The following is a 14,487-nucleotide window of genomic DNA, read 5'->3' on the forward strand; positions in this document are numbered from 1 at the left end:
TAGCTCCTCCTCAGGTTTCCGTGTTGCTCTGAGATTTTCTCTTTGCGTCTCTGCCTATTTTATACAGTCTATGGTCTCTGCTCTTCAACCGTGGGAAAAACGCGTCCTGGTCCTGACGCAGCGCTCAGACGCACACTCAGGCACTGTCCTTGGTCCTGAGTGAACGCAAAGAGGAAAAAAAGTCCCATGACATTAATGAGTTTGATGAAAACTGTGTGGGGTGTTATTTGTTGTAATTTTAAAGCCAACTGCTCTTGAATAGAAAGGGGGGTTGGGCTTAAGATCTTATTTACAGTTGAAACCTAAGCTCAGTTCACAAACAGGCGCAATAACATCTGTAGGAAGAGAGAGAGAGAGAGAGAGAGAGAGAGAGAGAGAGAGAGAGAGAGAGAGAGAGAGAGAGAGAGAGAGTCAGAGTCAGAGAGAAAGATGTAGCAACGGTCATGTTTGAAGGTTATTGTCATCTGCTAAAGGGTTTTATGATTTGATTCACAGTGACTCTATTTGGTTTTAACCTGAATTTAAAAAATAATGCTGAATAATAATATTGAGTCTTATCTGCTATACAATTAGGCATTATCAATCAATCAATCAATCAATCAATCAATCAATTAATCAATCAATCAATCTTTATTAGTATAGCACCAAATCACAACAATCGTTATCTCAAGATGCTTTTACAAACATAGCAGGTCTATACCGTACTCTATGTTATTAACAAAGACCCAACATATTTACAGTTATTCTGTTGGAGTCTATGATTAGAGTGGGCTGTCAAGAAATAACTTGACTGTTGCTATGGAGTATTGACCAATTAGAATTTAGTATTCAACACAGCTGTGTTATAAAACATTGCACTGCACTTTGGCTAGTTTGTTTGTGTGTCTAAAAGTTTGAGCAGAATAATTTCTTTGAATTATGTAAACTTGTCTGTACCTCGGGCTTCATGTTATGAAGTGGTTAGTGCTGTTGCCTCAGCAGCAAGAAGGTTCCTGGTTTGAACCTCCGGGCCAGATAAAGTAGCTGCCTTTTTGTGTGGGATATGCATATTCTCCTCGTGCATGTGTGGGCTCTCTCAGGGTGCTTCCTCCCACAGTAAAAGCATGTTAGTTGATGACTTTAAATTGCCTGTGTGATTGTGTGCGACCTGTACAGTGTGCACCCCACCTCACCTGGGATAGGCTCCAGCCCCCTGTGACCAGAAACAGAATAGGTGGAATAGATAATGGATGGATGTCTATACCTTTAAATCTATCATGCAACCCTGTGTTGGTGGTCTGTGTGATTCTAAAGGACTCAGCCTAACCACTAGAGACAAAGAGCTTCTGCTGTAATGTTAATGAACAGTATTCTGAATGTCTGAGGTGGTGTGAGATGCATACAGAAATGTCCTGGTGATGTTATACTCCATCAACATGCATTGAATTCCCTGTTGTCTGATCAGAATACTTGGTTTGAACTTACAGTGTATTTGTCAGTAGACGGGTTGCAAACATTTCTTTGTTTTTTGTCATTATGTGGAACAAAAGATGCTTCTAGTACTATTAGATAGAAAAAACAGAAGTGTTTACTGACACCAGAAGCAACATTCATATTACAGGCAGTCATTTGATTCAGTTTCAGACTGTTATTAGCTTTGCTGATGTGACACAGACAAAGTAACCCTAGACTGAACTTAGTATAAGTAAGAGAAAAGCATGACAGGTGCTTTTTCTTTAGGTATTCCTAAAGAAGGTATTCTGTATTCAGCATGCATCATAGTTTTACTAAATGTAACAGACAGCATCATGATAGAAACATAATGTGTCATGAGAGGTGACTATGGAAGGATGGAAAAACAAATCACTATTCATAACCAAGGCAGTCAACAAAGCATGCACTCCATCAGCATTGATGTATTTGGACCCCGACACATTCTCTATTTGAGAATCATCAGTACAGTAGTAAGTCAGGCCAGGCATTTTGATGAGGAGGAGAAGAAGAACATGCATGTGGAGGGGGAAGATGGTCATGGAAGCGAGCGTGGAAAAATAAATGAGAATAATAGAGGAGTTCATCAGATGACACTGCTAGATTGTTTTTATTGTTTTTTTCCTTTTAGGGAGAGACAAGGGATGTGGCAATGGCTTTAAATGCATGGAAAGTCAGATTTTAAATTAGTGTCAAAAGTTCAGTAAAAAAGACAATGTTCCTGGAATTGATACACCTTATGTACAACATTATGTTTTGATATAGTCTGCAGCTTTATGAAATAAAATGGGAGTCAAAATTGCACCAAAATATTAATTATCAATCAATCAATCTTTTCTTTGTTTGTATAGCGCCATACCACAACAAATGTTATCCCAAGATGCTTTTACAAACATAGCAGGTCCAGACCATGCTCTATGTTAAATTATTAACAAAGACCCAACATCAAGACCGGAGAGAGAGAGAGAGAGAGAGAGAGAGAGAGAGAGAGAGAGAGAGAGAGAGAGAGAGAGATGATAGTGAGAGAGAGAGAGAGAGAGAGAGAGAGAGATGATAGTGAGAGAGAGAGAGAGAGAGATGATAGTGAGAGAGAGAGAGAGAGATGATAGTGAGAGAGAGAGAGAGAGAGAGAGAGAGATGATAGTGAGAGAGAGAGAGAGAGAGAGAGAGAGAGAGAGAGAGAGAGAGAGAGAGATGATAGTGAGAGAGAGAGAGAGAGAGAGAGAGAGAGAGAGAGAGAGCATCATTTTAAGTCATTCATGAGAATTTGGATCAACAATTAACACTGTGATGCATTTTAGTTGACCTTTTTGCTTGGTGAAATCAGAAATTTGTCATGGTTCATTGAGGACAGTGTGAAGATAACTTGGTCACAGACAAGTTAAATCAGTTCCTGTCAATCTAACAGACAGAAACTTATTTTACTTAACATTAATATTGATGTTTTACACTTAAGATTCTTGTTGTAAAACCAGCATTAAGACTATTTCCCTATAGTACTGATTCCATTCGTAAAATTGTCAAATACACTGGGGAATAACAGCCAAGCCACTGGGTTATGGTAACAAAGACTAGACTCATGTAAGTATTGTTCCATAACCATTTGACCTCCACTATGAGCTTCTATGCTGTGAATCTTCAACAAATATCTTCTTGTCCTGAGCCTTCTGAACAGCTATTGCAGTAAGCACTTGACAGAAGTATTCTTAGCTATAACTGTTACATGTTCCAATATGTACTAGCTGTCATAACACTAATGGTTTTCTATATCCTTGATCCTGAGGATATCCTCCCAAGACAGCTGATGGCTTGAAGTGAATGGATTTACAGAGCATTGCTGACAGTTGCAACATCCACACTCTGCTTACCCTCTCCCCTTTTTAATCCCTCAATATTCCACAGTCAAAAATAGATCGTGCTGACATTTAACTGCATGAATTTGGTATTCCTTACTGGAAATAAAGGCAATTGAACAAAGCGTGTAGTGGAAGAAAAATAGAGAACATTCATTCAAGTAAAAGAAACACTACTGAAAAATATAATGTTTTTGTTTTTTTAAGTCATGCCTTTAACACTGAGATGGACGTAAAATGTACAGAAAGTATCCAAAACTACAGTATTGGCTTTGTCATCAAATTCATTTTAATAGAATATTGCTTCACTCAAAATTGATATTTAGTATAAATTTTACTAAAACATTTTAAGGTGAAACTTATTTCAATTATTAGATATGATATATGATATTATATATATTATATAAAACAATTTTTTTAGGATTTGTGTGGCCTATTATCAGCAGAATAAAAAGTATACCTGTCAAATTCAATTTAATAGAATATTGCTTTACTCAAAATTGATATGAAATATACATCTTATTTTTGAGGTGAAGCATATTTCAATTATTATATATGCTATATTATATATCATACATATATTTTTTAATTGCAGCCTTTAGTCAGCAGAATAAAAAGTTCACCTGTCATATAACTAACAACATATGACTGTGACTCCATATTTAGTTATTAAGCAGCATAATATTAATACATTCAAGCACAGTGCAAATACTTCAAATTGTTGCTCAGTAAATTGTCTCTGTAAATGTACTTGTATATAAATTATCTGTGTTCAGTATTTTCAAGGCTATTGTTGTAGGTCTTCTGCTGACCTCCAGTGGAAGTCATGTAAACTACAAAAACTGCACGCAAACTGGTTTGAACTTTAGAAGATGGGAAATGTATAACTCCCATTGCACACTTCCGATATTGCCACTCCTTCTGTGTGCAAGCAGTCTCTTTCAGTGTTACTGTTTGTCAGTCATATCACAGCTGTTTGTGCCAACAGCCTGCACACATGCCAGAGAACAGATGGAGCTGTTAGCATGCAGTGTGAAGACGGTGCTGAATGGACCCTGCTGTCACATTCACAGACTACCATTGTATCAACAAGGAGCTTTTATTATCTATTTCTATTGTCAAGAAAGGTGATTAAAAAAAATACTTGCTGAGCTGTCTGGATTTATGAAAGGGCTTTTATAGTGTCTGTTACATATCAAACATCCACAGCGGTGTGTCTGGTATCTGTCTCTTATCTAAGTCCTGCAGACACACCCCTCATATAGAAACTCCAGCATTCCACAGCTGTCACTCTTTACAGACAGCCGGGCTCACAGGTCACCTTAAATTAGGGCAAAGATCCAAACACATTTATTATGAGCAGAGCAGAGTACAGATGTCCTTGAACACAACACTTCAGCCTTTTTTTTCTCTCTCCTTTTACTTTGTTTCATAGTTTCCCTGCTAAGGATTTTGAAATGTCATTCAGGCATTCCGAGAAAAGCAATTCCCAGCAACATAAGCTAGGAACAAGTCAATTGTGCCTCTGCTACAAAATATATAACCGTGGAAATCTATCTTTTTTCTCTCCAGTGACACCTAGGGTGTCACTTTTAACTGCAGACAGACACAGGAAATATGGCTAGAGATTCTGGGCATGAAATCACGCAAGGGGTCAAAGGCTGCAGTCTAACCTAGGGCCACTTCATCAAGAAATGTGCCTCTGTGCATGGCTTAACGTGGCAGCCGGCTAACAGGTCAGCACAGACATCCCTCAATCTGGCAATGTTTTTCATTTCTTCCTGGGGTTTTCAGAGATGTTCCCCATTCCTCCAGCGAAGTCCTTGTCTACCCCGAGGCCTCCATTTACTGATGCTGCTTTCACCTTTGCTGGTGAGCGAGACTACAAGATACTTGAACTTCTTCATTTGAAGCAGAGATGCAATCCTAACCTAGAGGAAGCAATGCCAATGTTGTCCATCAGAGAACTGTGGCCTTTGACTTGGAGGTGCTCACCCTCATCCCTCTTGAACCATATGCCCCCCTCTCTCTGGCTGTGCCTTCACTTCCAACGAACTCCCATATAGCCCTGCAAGGGTAAAGAGTTGGTTGACAGTTTTGCACACAGGATGGAATCAGCATTGTTTTTCCTGTATTCCAGGTTAGATGATGGGCCAAAGGCTACTTTCGATCAACCTTAGATGGAGTGTGATACTCAAATTGTTGGAGCAAACCCTGTGGTCCCCCCTTTCTTAAAAATGGAAACGATCTCCCTAGTGTTCCATTCCAAAGGCACTGTCCAAGACCTTTACATGACACTGAAGAGGTGTCAGCCAAGACAGCCAAGCAATCTCCAGAGCCATCAACATCTCAAGGCAAGTCTCATCTACAACTGGTGCCTCGCTACTGAGGAGCTTTTTAACTACCTCAGCGATCTTTGCCAAAGATGTAGGTAAGGCCTCCACCAGGTCTTTAAACTCTGTCTCGACATTTAAGGATGTGTTGGTCAAATTCAGGAGTTCCTCAACCTCCAAAGATATCCCCATTGTTAGATTCCACAACTATTGAAGCTACAGTCCTCCCTGCCACTAGGTACCTGTCTGCTACTTCTGGGCTAGCCAAGCCCTCTAACATAGCTTACTCGGATTTCAGGTCCAGCACATGTTCCGGGATTGCTCAAGAGGTGGAGGTGGGAGTTGAAGACATTGCAGACAGGGCAGTGCTAAGTTCACCCACACTATGTTTAAGGTTTGCCAAGGCTGTACGGCAGCCTTCCCTACCACTTAATCCAATTTACCACCAGATATGGTAATCATCTTTGTTCTTCTCTTCAGCTGAGTGTCCAAGAATAACTGCTGCAGATCTGCCAATCTGGCAACAGGACTGATCATTGATCTTTGGCTTATGGTGCTCTGGTACCAAGAACAATTTTGAACCACCCTAAATGTGTACATGGTGTTCATTAAGGCCAATCTATGGCTGGTACAGAGGTTCTTTAACAAAGCACCACTCTTATCAGATCATGCAGGCCATTCCTCTAAATCAGTCTCCACTAGGTGTTTTCATCATTCCCCACACTAGCATGTGAGTCCTCTAGCCAAACTATACTGTCCCCGGTGGAACCCTCAGCTTGGGGTTTGCTGATGATGCTCCACCACCTGCAACTATGACTCTTTGCCCACACAAAAGTAACATTCCATGGATCAAATACCAGTCTGCCCCACCAAATATGAGAATGCCAAGGCCCCCAACTTTATCTACCATCTGGCTTACAAAGTACCTGAACCCCATCCCTAACTCCCCAGGTGGTGGGCTCACAAAGCAGTAGCTCCATGTTGTATTCTAGTTTGAGCCCAGCCAGAGCTCTTTGCCTGCCCATCTGACGCTTGCTGTCAAAGTCTGGCTCCAGAGGGTAGTCCCTGTCTGTCGCTTGTTATGTGTTTAAATCCTCATATATTCATGCATAATTTATCCATGTTTGGCAGCCCAGCATTTCAAAGACTAGAATGACATTTGAGTCAGAGTTATAATCAAGGACAACATCAGAGACACGATGATTCCCTTGTTACAAATGGATTAAAGCATGTTGTGTCAGAGGACGCAACCGTATTATGACTCCCATTACATGATCCCTCCAACTCCAGTTTGTAATTCAACACCATAGCAGCACAAAAACATCATAAAAGTGTTTCCAAAGTTCAACACATGAAAAGAAGCATACTTTCTACAGAATCTAGCCACATCTTACACTGTTGTTTATTTTATAGAGCTGTTAATATTTCAAGTGTTTGATTCATAGTTTAGAATTGAATCTTTAAGAAACTGGTGGATTTTTGTGTGAAAAAAGGAACTTGAATGGACAGCACATTTACAGTACACTCATTTATTAAAGGTGCCATATAAACAGACTCTACTGACTCTCTCCAAACTCTCTTCACCCTACTTTTAATCTTAATACAGATAAACATTTGAAATCTAGAGAGGGGCTGGCTGTCTAGAATCTGTCTCGCACAGTGGAACACTTTCACGTCGTTGGAGCCTCCACACACAGGATCTGCTGTTCTGCCTCTTAAGCTTGGACGCTGCTCCACTCCAAATATACAGTTCAAAAAAGCCTTCTGCACAAGTTCTCCTTGTCCTCCTCCAACCTCTGGAGTCCATAAATGTACCATTTAGTATATAGAAAGCTTTTCTTGCATTGCTAATGTTGATGAGTAACAATATTCTGTGTAAGTTAATGTGGAGACTTTGCTTTGAAAAGAGGAATAAATTAAGTTAACTGTTGATTTTTGTGAGGTTGATTATGAAAATCGTACATGTGTGAGTCAAACCTGCAATAAAGAAAGTAGAAACAGTATGACACAATGATAAAGCTTTCTTAAACGGCACCCTTTAGCTGCATCTTTCTAAACATTTAATAACTTATTTACGTGACAAGAGTTTTCTAAGGACATGGAGTGCATGTCTTCACACAGTTCCTTCTCTTCCTTTTCACTCACTCATTATGCACACTAATAACCTGATCAGCTATTATCACCAGCTGCCAGCTGGTGGCACAGCTTTTTCCAACATAGCAACAAATTATTCAGTGCTATGCAGTCAGCATTGCTAAGTCAAAGGCTACAAGTGGATGTGGCTCCATGCCACTGGAAAAAAAAGATCCTCCCTGCCAACTCAGAACCAGCTGAACAATCATCTCTTGCTTGTGTTTATCAAAAATCCAGGAAGGCATCCTCTGTTCCAAAGCTTCATCAAAGTCTTAGACAGGGCTGCAAACGTCTCTGTTTCTGCTGGAGCTAACACAGCCAGATATAAATTTTATCCAGAAATGTCCATCCTTAGAGCAGGCTTTAGTCCCTTCCAGCACAGGATGGACTTCTTGCAGCACTCTACCAACACAGTGAGACAGAGGGCAGCAGCTGTCACATCAAAGGACAAAATCCCTTGGGTCCCAACAATTCCCCAGACTTGTGGTCGCACATGAGCTCACACTCAGCTCTTAAACAGCGTTGGTTTCTGGTGCCTCTTTTAAGTCTAAAGTTGTGTGTGCTGTGTCCATCATGCTGTGTTTCTCTGTTCCGTTCATTGGTTCTTCGCTCCGTCTCCTCTTCCAACGACACAATCTGCTCCTACGGCTGACAAATATATTAACATGTTAGGATATTCAGGTACCTTTCATTTACATGCAGTAGAAAAAAAACAGTCATATTCAAGCGGCTCTTATAAATCTGTATAACTTTGGCAAATACCTTTATTTGGCGTCTTACATATTAGAGAAAGTATGTTAGCTTAGCTTGACATTCAGGCTGTAAACAGGAGAAAACAGCTCCATTCAAGGACACTAGTACGTAATAGTAATAGTAATTTCCATTATTTGGGTCAATAGCTTACTGTGAAAAGCAGCAGATGAATACAATGAGGAGAATGAGTAAAATGAGCCCGGCAATGACGCCAACAACTATTATGTGTCGCTTCTCTCCTATCCGCCAGTCCAGGTCCACATATTCACACCTGGAGCCAATGTAACCATGCATACATCTGGAACAAAAAGCAGGAAAATATTGCTGAATTGACATAAGTTTAAAAAATATTCAATCCAAGTCTTCCTTGCAGCCATTTATCAACCAAAGACCTAATTAATAACAGAAAGGAACATACAGCTCTAACAGTGAAACATCTCTATTGACTACTTGACTAATGACAGTGTTTTGTTTGTATTTCCTTGACATTTAAGTCCTCCTTTTCTGACTATCCTGCTTGCCTTTCCACTGTACATCTAAATCTATCTCTTTACATTTCTAAATTGTTACATCCGTTCTCACGAGACTTCTCTCACCTGCAAGACGGTGTCTTCTGTTCTATGATGTAACGGCAGTCCCCGTGGACGCAGTAGTGTGTCAGTTCCTCGGGACACTTAGAGAAGTGACCATTCCACTGACCTGTATCGTCTGTATTTGCAGGAGAAAATGATGAATGTAGTTTAGAGAGTTAGTTTGTTTATACAAGCCTATAAAAATTACTTGATATTAATCCGAAGAGTTGTGTTCAAAGAAATCTGAAATATTTTGGAAAATATGTATAAAAATGTGCTTTTTTTCACAGTTCGTAGAGAAGATCTATAACACTTTGATGCCTTTTCATTTACAGCCGGCAATTTGCCCGGTCTCGCTTGGTTCAACATAAAAGCTTACTTGGCTAGGCCTGAAGGTAAATAAAAAACCTCCCACAAGCACCTCTTAGTCTCATAAATGCACACTTTGGCAACCTGTTTCCTTCTGTTTCCACTCTTTTATGAGTGCTATTGGTAACTTAATATTTACTATGCAGGCATTTAAGTGGCACTGATGTTGTCACCTAACTTTTATCAAGAGAAGCGGAGTGTCTGATTTCCAAAATGTCTAACTATTTCTGTAACTGTGTCACGTTCTTTCAGCTTGCCTCTTTGACTGACACGCTCACATTCTGGTATGGCCTGATTTATAATTAGACTGTTTGCAATATGATCTAGAGAGGAGTCCTGATGAGTCATTGCTAGGAAAAGCCTGGTGTCACCAAGGTCTCATTAACCGCATACCTCAGATATTATGTATAAATTACCCATATATCTTTCATTTTAAGAAACATATGGTAAAGTGGGATAGTTTTAGTATTATTCTCAGTCTTTATGTCTAAAGTTTACCTTTAGCCTTCTTTTCTCTAACTTTATACATAGTAACAAACTAAAACACCCTAACATAACTGCTAGTAGGTCATAATGCTGAACCTCTGACCCTGGTTACTCATGGTGCTTTTGAAACTAGAAGCTGCCACTATCTTTACAACCCATTCATATGAAGTTATCTTTGAAAATCGACTTGTAAAAGAATACTGCTTTTCAGGTGACATCAATGAAAGCACCTCTGTTGTTAAGTGAAACATGAGATCCTGCCGGCTGCCATGACCTTGCCGTTGTAAAGAAAAATATCCAGTTACAAAGTTCAAAGGAATAATACATTTGTTTGCTAAATAAACAGCCAATAGATTTGACCACTCTTATGTCTTCACTTAATACAGTATTCAAAATGTGGTTAGTTCAGCTTAGCTTTTTAACAAAACAGCTAGGCTGAGATATATAATATTTAAGAACACCCTAGCCTACTTTTTTTTAAGTCGTATCTTACGTTTTTTATGTGTGTAGGAAAATACTGCTCCTTCAAAATGATAACTATTGTTTGAGAATCAAGCGTATTGCATTAACCCATGTTCCTTTCTTCCCAACTTTCTGTTTGTTTTAGCAGGTTAGCAGTTTAGTTTAGTTTAACTTATCTTGACATGAAAACAACAGGCCTGGAAGAAAATGACAACTTTTCAAACCACCTCAGCTGACCAATACATATTTATATCTTGTCATTTTAATGTAAAAATAAAGAAAAGATAATAAAGCAGAAAAAAGAGTTAACATTTCAAGTATCACTTCTGAGTAGAGTGCCATTTTTCAACTTAGCTCAGCTAACATGCTACTAGTTTACGCAGCCCAGCAAATGGATTAATTAGTCCCATTAGTGTTGTTAGCGTAGAGTTGATTAGGAATATCTACATCACCTAGAACTACTTGTTACACAATTATGTGTATACACAAATATAAGCTAGTCAGCTGTTAGTTGAATTAGCTTCGTACTGGAAATTAAAAGCTATTTACTGGGAAATAGTTAGCCTAGAAAAGATCAAAATACTACCAGCTCCTAAGCTAACTAATTTATATATGACATTTGTTTTATGTTTATAACTATCAAAGTGTTAAGTTTTGATTTCAAAGGGAAATCTAGTAATGAGTTACATCTTGTTGTTTGGCAGCCCTGCTGTTGGTTGGGTCAGCGTAATTTAACAAATGAGACAGCTAACCTAGAAGGGTTTCAAACAACTACAAGCAACTGAGCTTGCGTACTTGCATGTCAACTTTATTCCATTTGTAAAACTCACCAGTTGAAATTACAAGTCAAGTGATGAGTTAAATTTACCCCAGTTTGGCTAGTTAAAGGTAACAGCTAACCTTGACAGCAACAAAGTCACCTACCAACTGTCACCATGTATATTTTTATGTCTCATCATTTTTTGTTTATCTTTATAAAAGAACACAAAGTAAAGTTGTGATAATGAGGACAGTTGGCTGTTTCCAGCCTTTTTGCTTAGCTAAGATCACCTGCCGCTGGTATTTTTAGCCTAGCCTGTAGATTTAAGAGTGTCTTCCGCACTTAGAAAGAAAACAAATCAATACAACAGCTTGAACATCACTTGTCATGATGGGAATGACATTGGTAGCTATCAATAAGAGCCAGAAATTTCAGAAATAAGTTGGATCTCAGTTATGCCTACAATACACCTCAGTAGAAGTAAATACCCACCATATTAATACCAAATATAGATTTATAATTAAAAATATTTGAAAATAAATCATAGTGAGGAATAATGTGTTTAATTTCTTCTTGCATCTGAAATTCCACAGAGCATGAGAGTTGAAAACACCCTATTTTCTTTCTTTGATCCATGTTTACAGGGATAGGTGTGTTTGAAGGTTTATATCAACACCTCTGCTTTCAAAATTTTCCATCAAACCTTTAAACTTTAAAGCTACATTTATGGCATGACAAAAATACCACCTCCCTCCCCTTCCTGTCAATATCTACCTGTGCAATTGACTCTGTCGCCATGGTGATGACAGTCTGACACAGTGTGGTTGGCAGACTCCTCGGTGACATTCCACTCTGCCAGAGAGTATTTGCACAAAGCCAGAGCTACAGCCGGGACCACAAACAGAACAGACAATTACAGACTCATACAACAAACAAATAAATGCACGTGTGCAAATGCTCGAGCATTTGTGACGACATTCAAACCACAGTGTAAGATCTACGTAAGCGCTGAAAGGAAAAAAGCATACAATCACTATCCCAGTTATTATTGAAATCGTGCTGAGTCATGATGCCAGCCAGCATTTTGGTTAGGAGAGAGTGATTTCTCTGGTTCACGCCCACTCACACACACTTTTACTTCTCTAAACAAAACCATATTAACAGGTCCCTAATAGAGCAGTTTGATTACATAAAAGCTGAACACAGATGGTATAAACCTGGAGGATACTCCATATTAGGGAAGATTGTTTTGACAAGGATTAGTGATCACAGGGGATATATTACAGGGGTATGGACTCTTCATTCAATCATTAACCAACACTGAAGTCTACTGTACAAATATGGCTCTAGAGTGAGAGCACTGTCTTCAAACCGGCTTTAGCTGCATTGCTTCAAAGGCGCATGGGTGTTGGAAAGTGTGCCAACTATCAAAACAATAGACATAACTCATACACTAGTATTATTTACCTTGTATGCCCCTTCAAGTGGAAAAGTGCTCATGTTTAAAAAAAGAGTTAAGGGTAAACATAATTTTAACATGATGTCTGTCTGAGGCTGAAAAAGTCTTATGTTAATGGAGGCCTTAAGTTTATACCCTGTAAGTAATAAAGTTTAATTCTGATACAAGTGACAAGATCAAACAACATTAAATCTTACCTGTTATGATTCCTACACAGACCCTGTACACCTTAGCCATCTCTTCACTTGATAAAAGCACACATCGGATAAATCAAAGTTCAGTTTCATTGACAAATCCAACTGAAACTGGATCGATCCTTTCTCAGAGGTCGTTGACCTTTGAAAAAGGTGTGGACAGGCTGCGCAGGTTCCCCAGTGGTGTCTCGTATCCTGGTCCTTCATTGATAGCGGTGAAGTTCATAGTCATCCAGAAAGCTTGAGTCTATAACCAATTTACTCACACACACAAACTGCTCCCTAGCTGGACTGCACAGCAGTGTGTGTGTATGTGAGAATAGAAAAAAAGGGGATGGCATTGAAACCTAACTCTGCTCTCTGCTCCCCGCCCACACCTTTAAAGGAGAATACGACTCCATTCAAGCTATGCCGGTTCTTTCCTCTTTCAAGAACAACTCCACCTTTCTGCTCACTTTATCCAGTGTTCCTAAGAATGAAGTGAGAGGCGTGAGACTCATTGAGAAACAACAACAGGAAGGTTTACTGAAAAGCTGCTCAGAACACATTTATGGTTTCCATGGTGTGTCTTATAAAAGGAACATGCCAGGGTAGGAAGAGAGTTTTGCATATTCCCTGACCTGAGAGAAAGTAGATAAACTAAAAAGGACTGACAGAATCAGTACTCAAACACTGCGGTAACATCTGGTACTTGTAGGGTTTCACTGACTCCTGCAGTGAAAATATTCCAAGGAAAATAAAACAAACTACTTTTAATAGCTAAAACATACTTTTTTATAATATTTCATTTAAACTGTCTGTATTTTAGAGGAAAGTCTTCTACTTTTAGTATTCTGTTGATCTGATACACACAGTTATGTCACAAGAGGCCTCTAAATCAAAACAGTAAAGATGTAGTTTGATGACTCCCCAGAAAATGTGGAATAGAATTTAAAATCCTTCCTTTGACCTAAAAAGCTCTTAAAGGTCCGGCACCTTCGTATCTTAAAGAGCTCATAGTGCTTTATTACCACTCTAGAACACTACGCTCCTAGTAAGCAGGCCTGCTGTTCATAGTAAAGTCTCTAAAAGCATGACTATGGAAGGTAGAATCCTTTGGCCCCTCTCCATTGGAATCATCTACCAGTCAGGCTCCAGGAGGCAGACACCCTCTCTACCTTTAAGATTAGGCTTAAAATTTTCCTTTTTGATAAAGCTTATATCTAGAGCTGGCTCAGGCTTGGAACAGCTTTAGTTATTCTGCTATAGATTTAGACTGCCGGGGGAACTGGCACACTGATACACTGGGATCCTGTCTCACTTTCTTCTTTATAATTACATCAATTCATCTGTTTGTCCTTGAATAAAATACCACCAACTAAAATGCACATTAAAGGCTCTAATTAGCAAAAAGGCTACATTTTCTATATAAGTATTGTTTTAAACTGAACATTCACCCATCACTGGATCTGCTGCTTTTAGAATGTGATATTTTCATTCTCTGTTAAGGCCAGTAGATGGTACACTTTCCTTTCAAAGTTTCCCCCATTCTGCAACACATATATCACCCCTGATATATGGGCTAATAATCCCCCTTCATCCTTTATTTTCCCCTTCCTGTGAATAGCCAACTCCATAACTCCACAGCATGACGAAACAGCTCA

At 39.1% G+C, this 14,487-nt stretch overlaps 1 protein-coding gene across 1 annotated transcript; it reads right to left on the reverse strand.

The window, feature by feature from the left end:
* Positions 1-7,169: 7,169 nt before the first annotated feature.
* btc (betacellulin, epidermal growth factor family member) lies at positions 7,170-13,147 on the reverse strand. Its single transcript, XM_034709790.1, has 5 exons — positions 12,848-13,147; positions 11,966-12,073; positions 9,139-9,250; positions 8,694-8,840; positions 7,170-8,437 (listed from the first exon to the last, which is right to left on the reverse strand). The coding sequence occupies exons 1-5, from the start codon at positions 12,885-12,887 to the stop codon at positions 8,302-8,304; spliced, it is 543 nt and encodes a 180-aa protein (XP_034565681.1). The 5' UTR covers positions 12,888-13,147; the 3' UTR covers positions 7,170-8,301.
* Between the last annotated feature and the right edge of the window lie 1,340 nt (positions 13,148-14,487).

This window comes from Notolabrus celidotus, chromosome 19 (assembly GCF_009762535.1).
Source record: "Notolabrus celidotus isolate fNotCel1 chromosome 19, fNotCel1.pri, whole genome shotgun sequence".
Classification (NCBI taxonomy): Eukaryota; Metazoa; Chordata; class Actinopteri; order Labriformes; family Labridae; genus Notolabrus; species Notolabrus celidotus.

What these genes read in the sequence shown, in the direction of transcription:
- btc (XM_034709790.1), bottom strand. Translation starts at nt 12,887, where the DNA reads ATGGCTAAGGTGTACAGGGTCTGTGTAGGAATCATAACAG. An exon ending in CAGAAGACACCGTCTTGCAG is followed by an intron (nt 8,841 to 9,138) that starts GTGAGAGAAGTC and finishes TTTTTGTTCCAG; the next exon opens with ATGTATGCATGGTTACATTG. An exon ending in TTCATCTGCTGCTTTTCACA is followed by an intron (nt 8,438 to 8,693) that starts GTAAGCTATTGA and finishes TATATTTGTCAG; the next exon opens with CCGTAGGAGCAGATTGTGTC.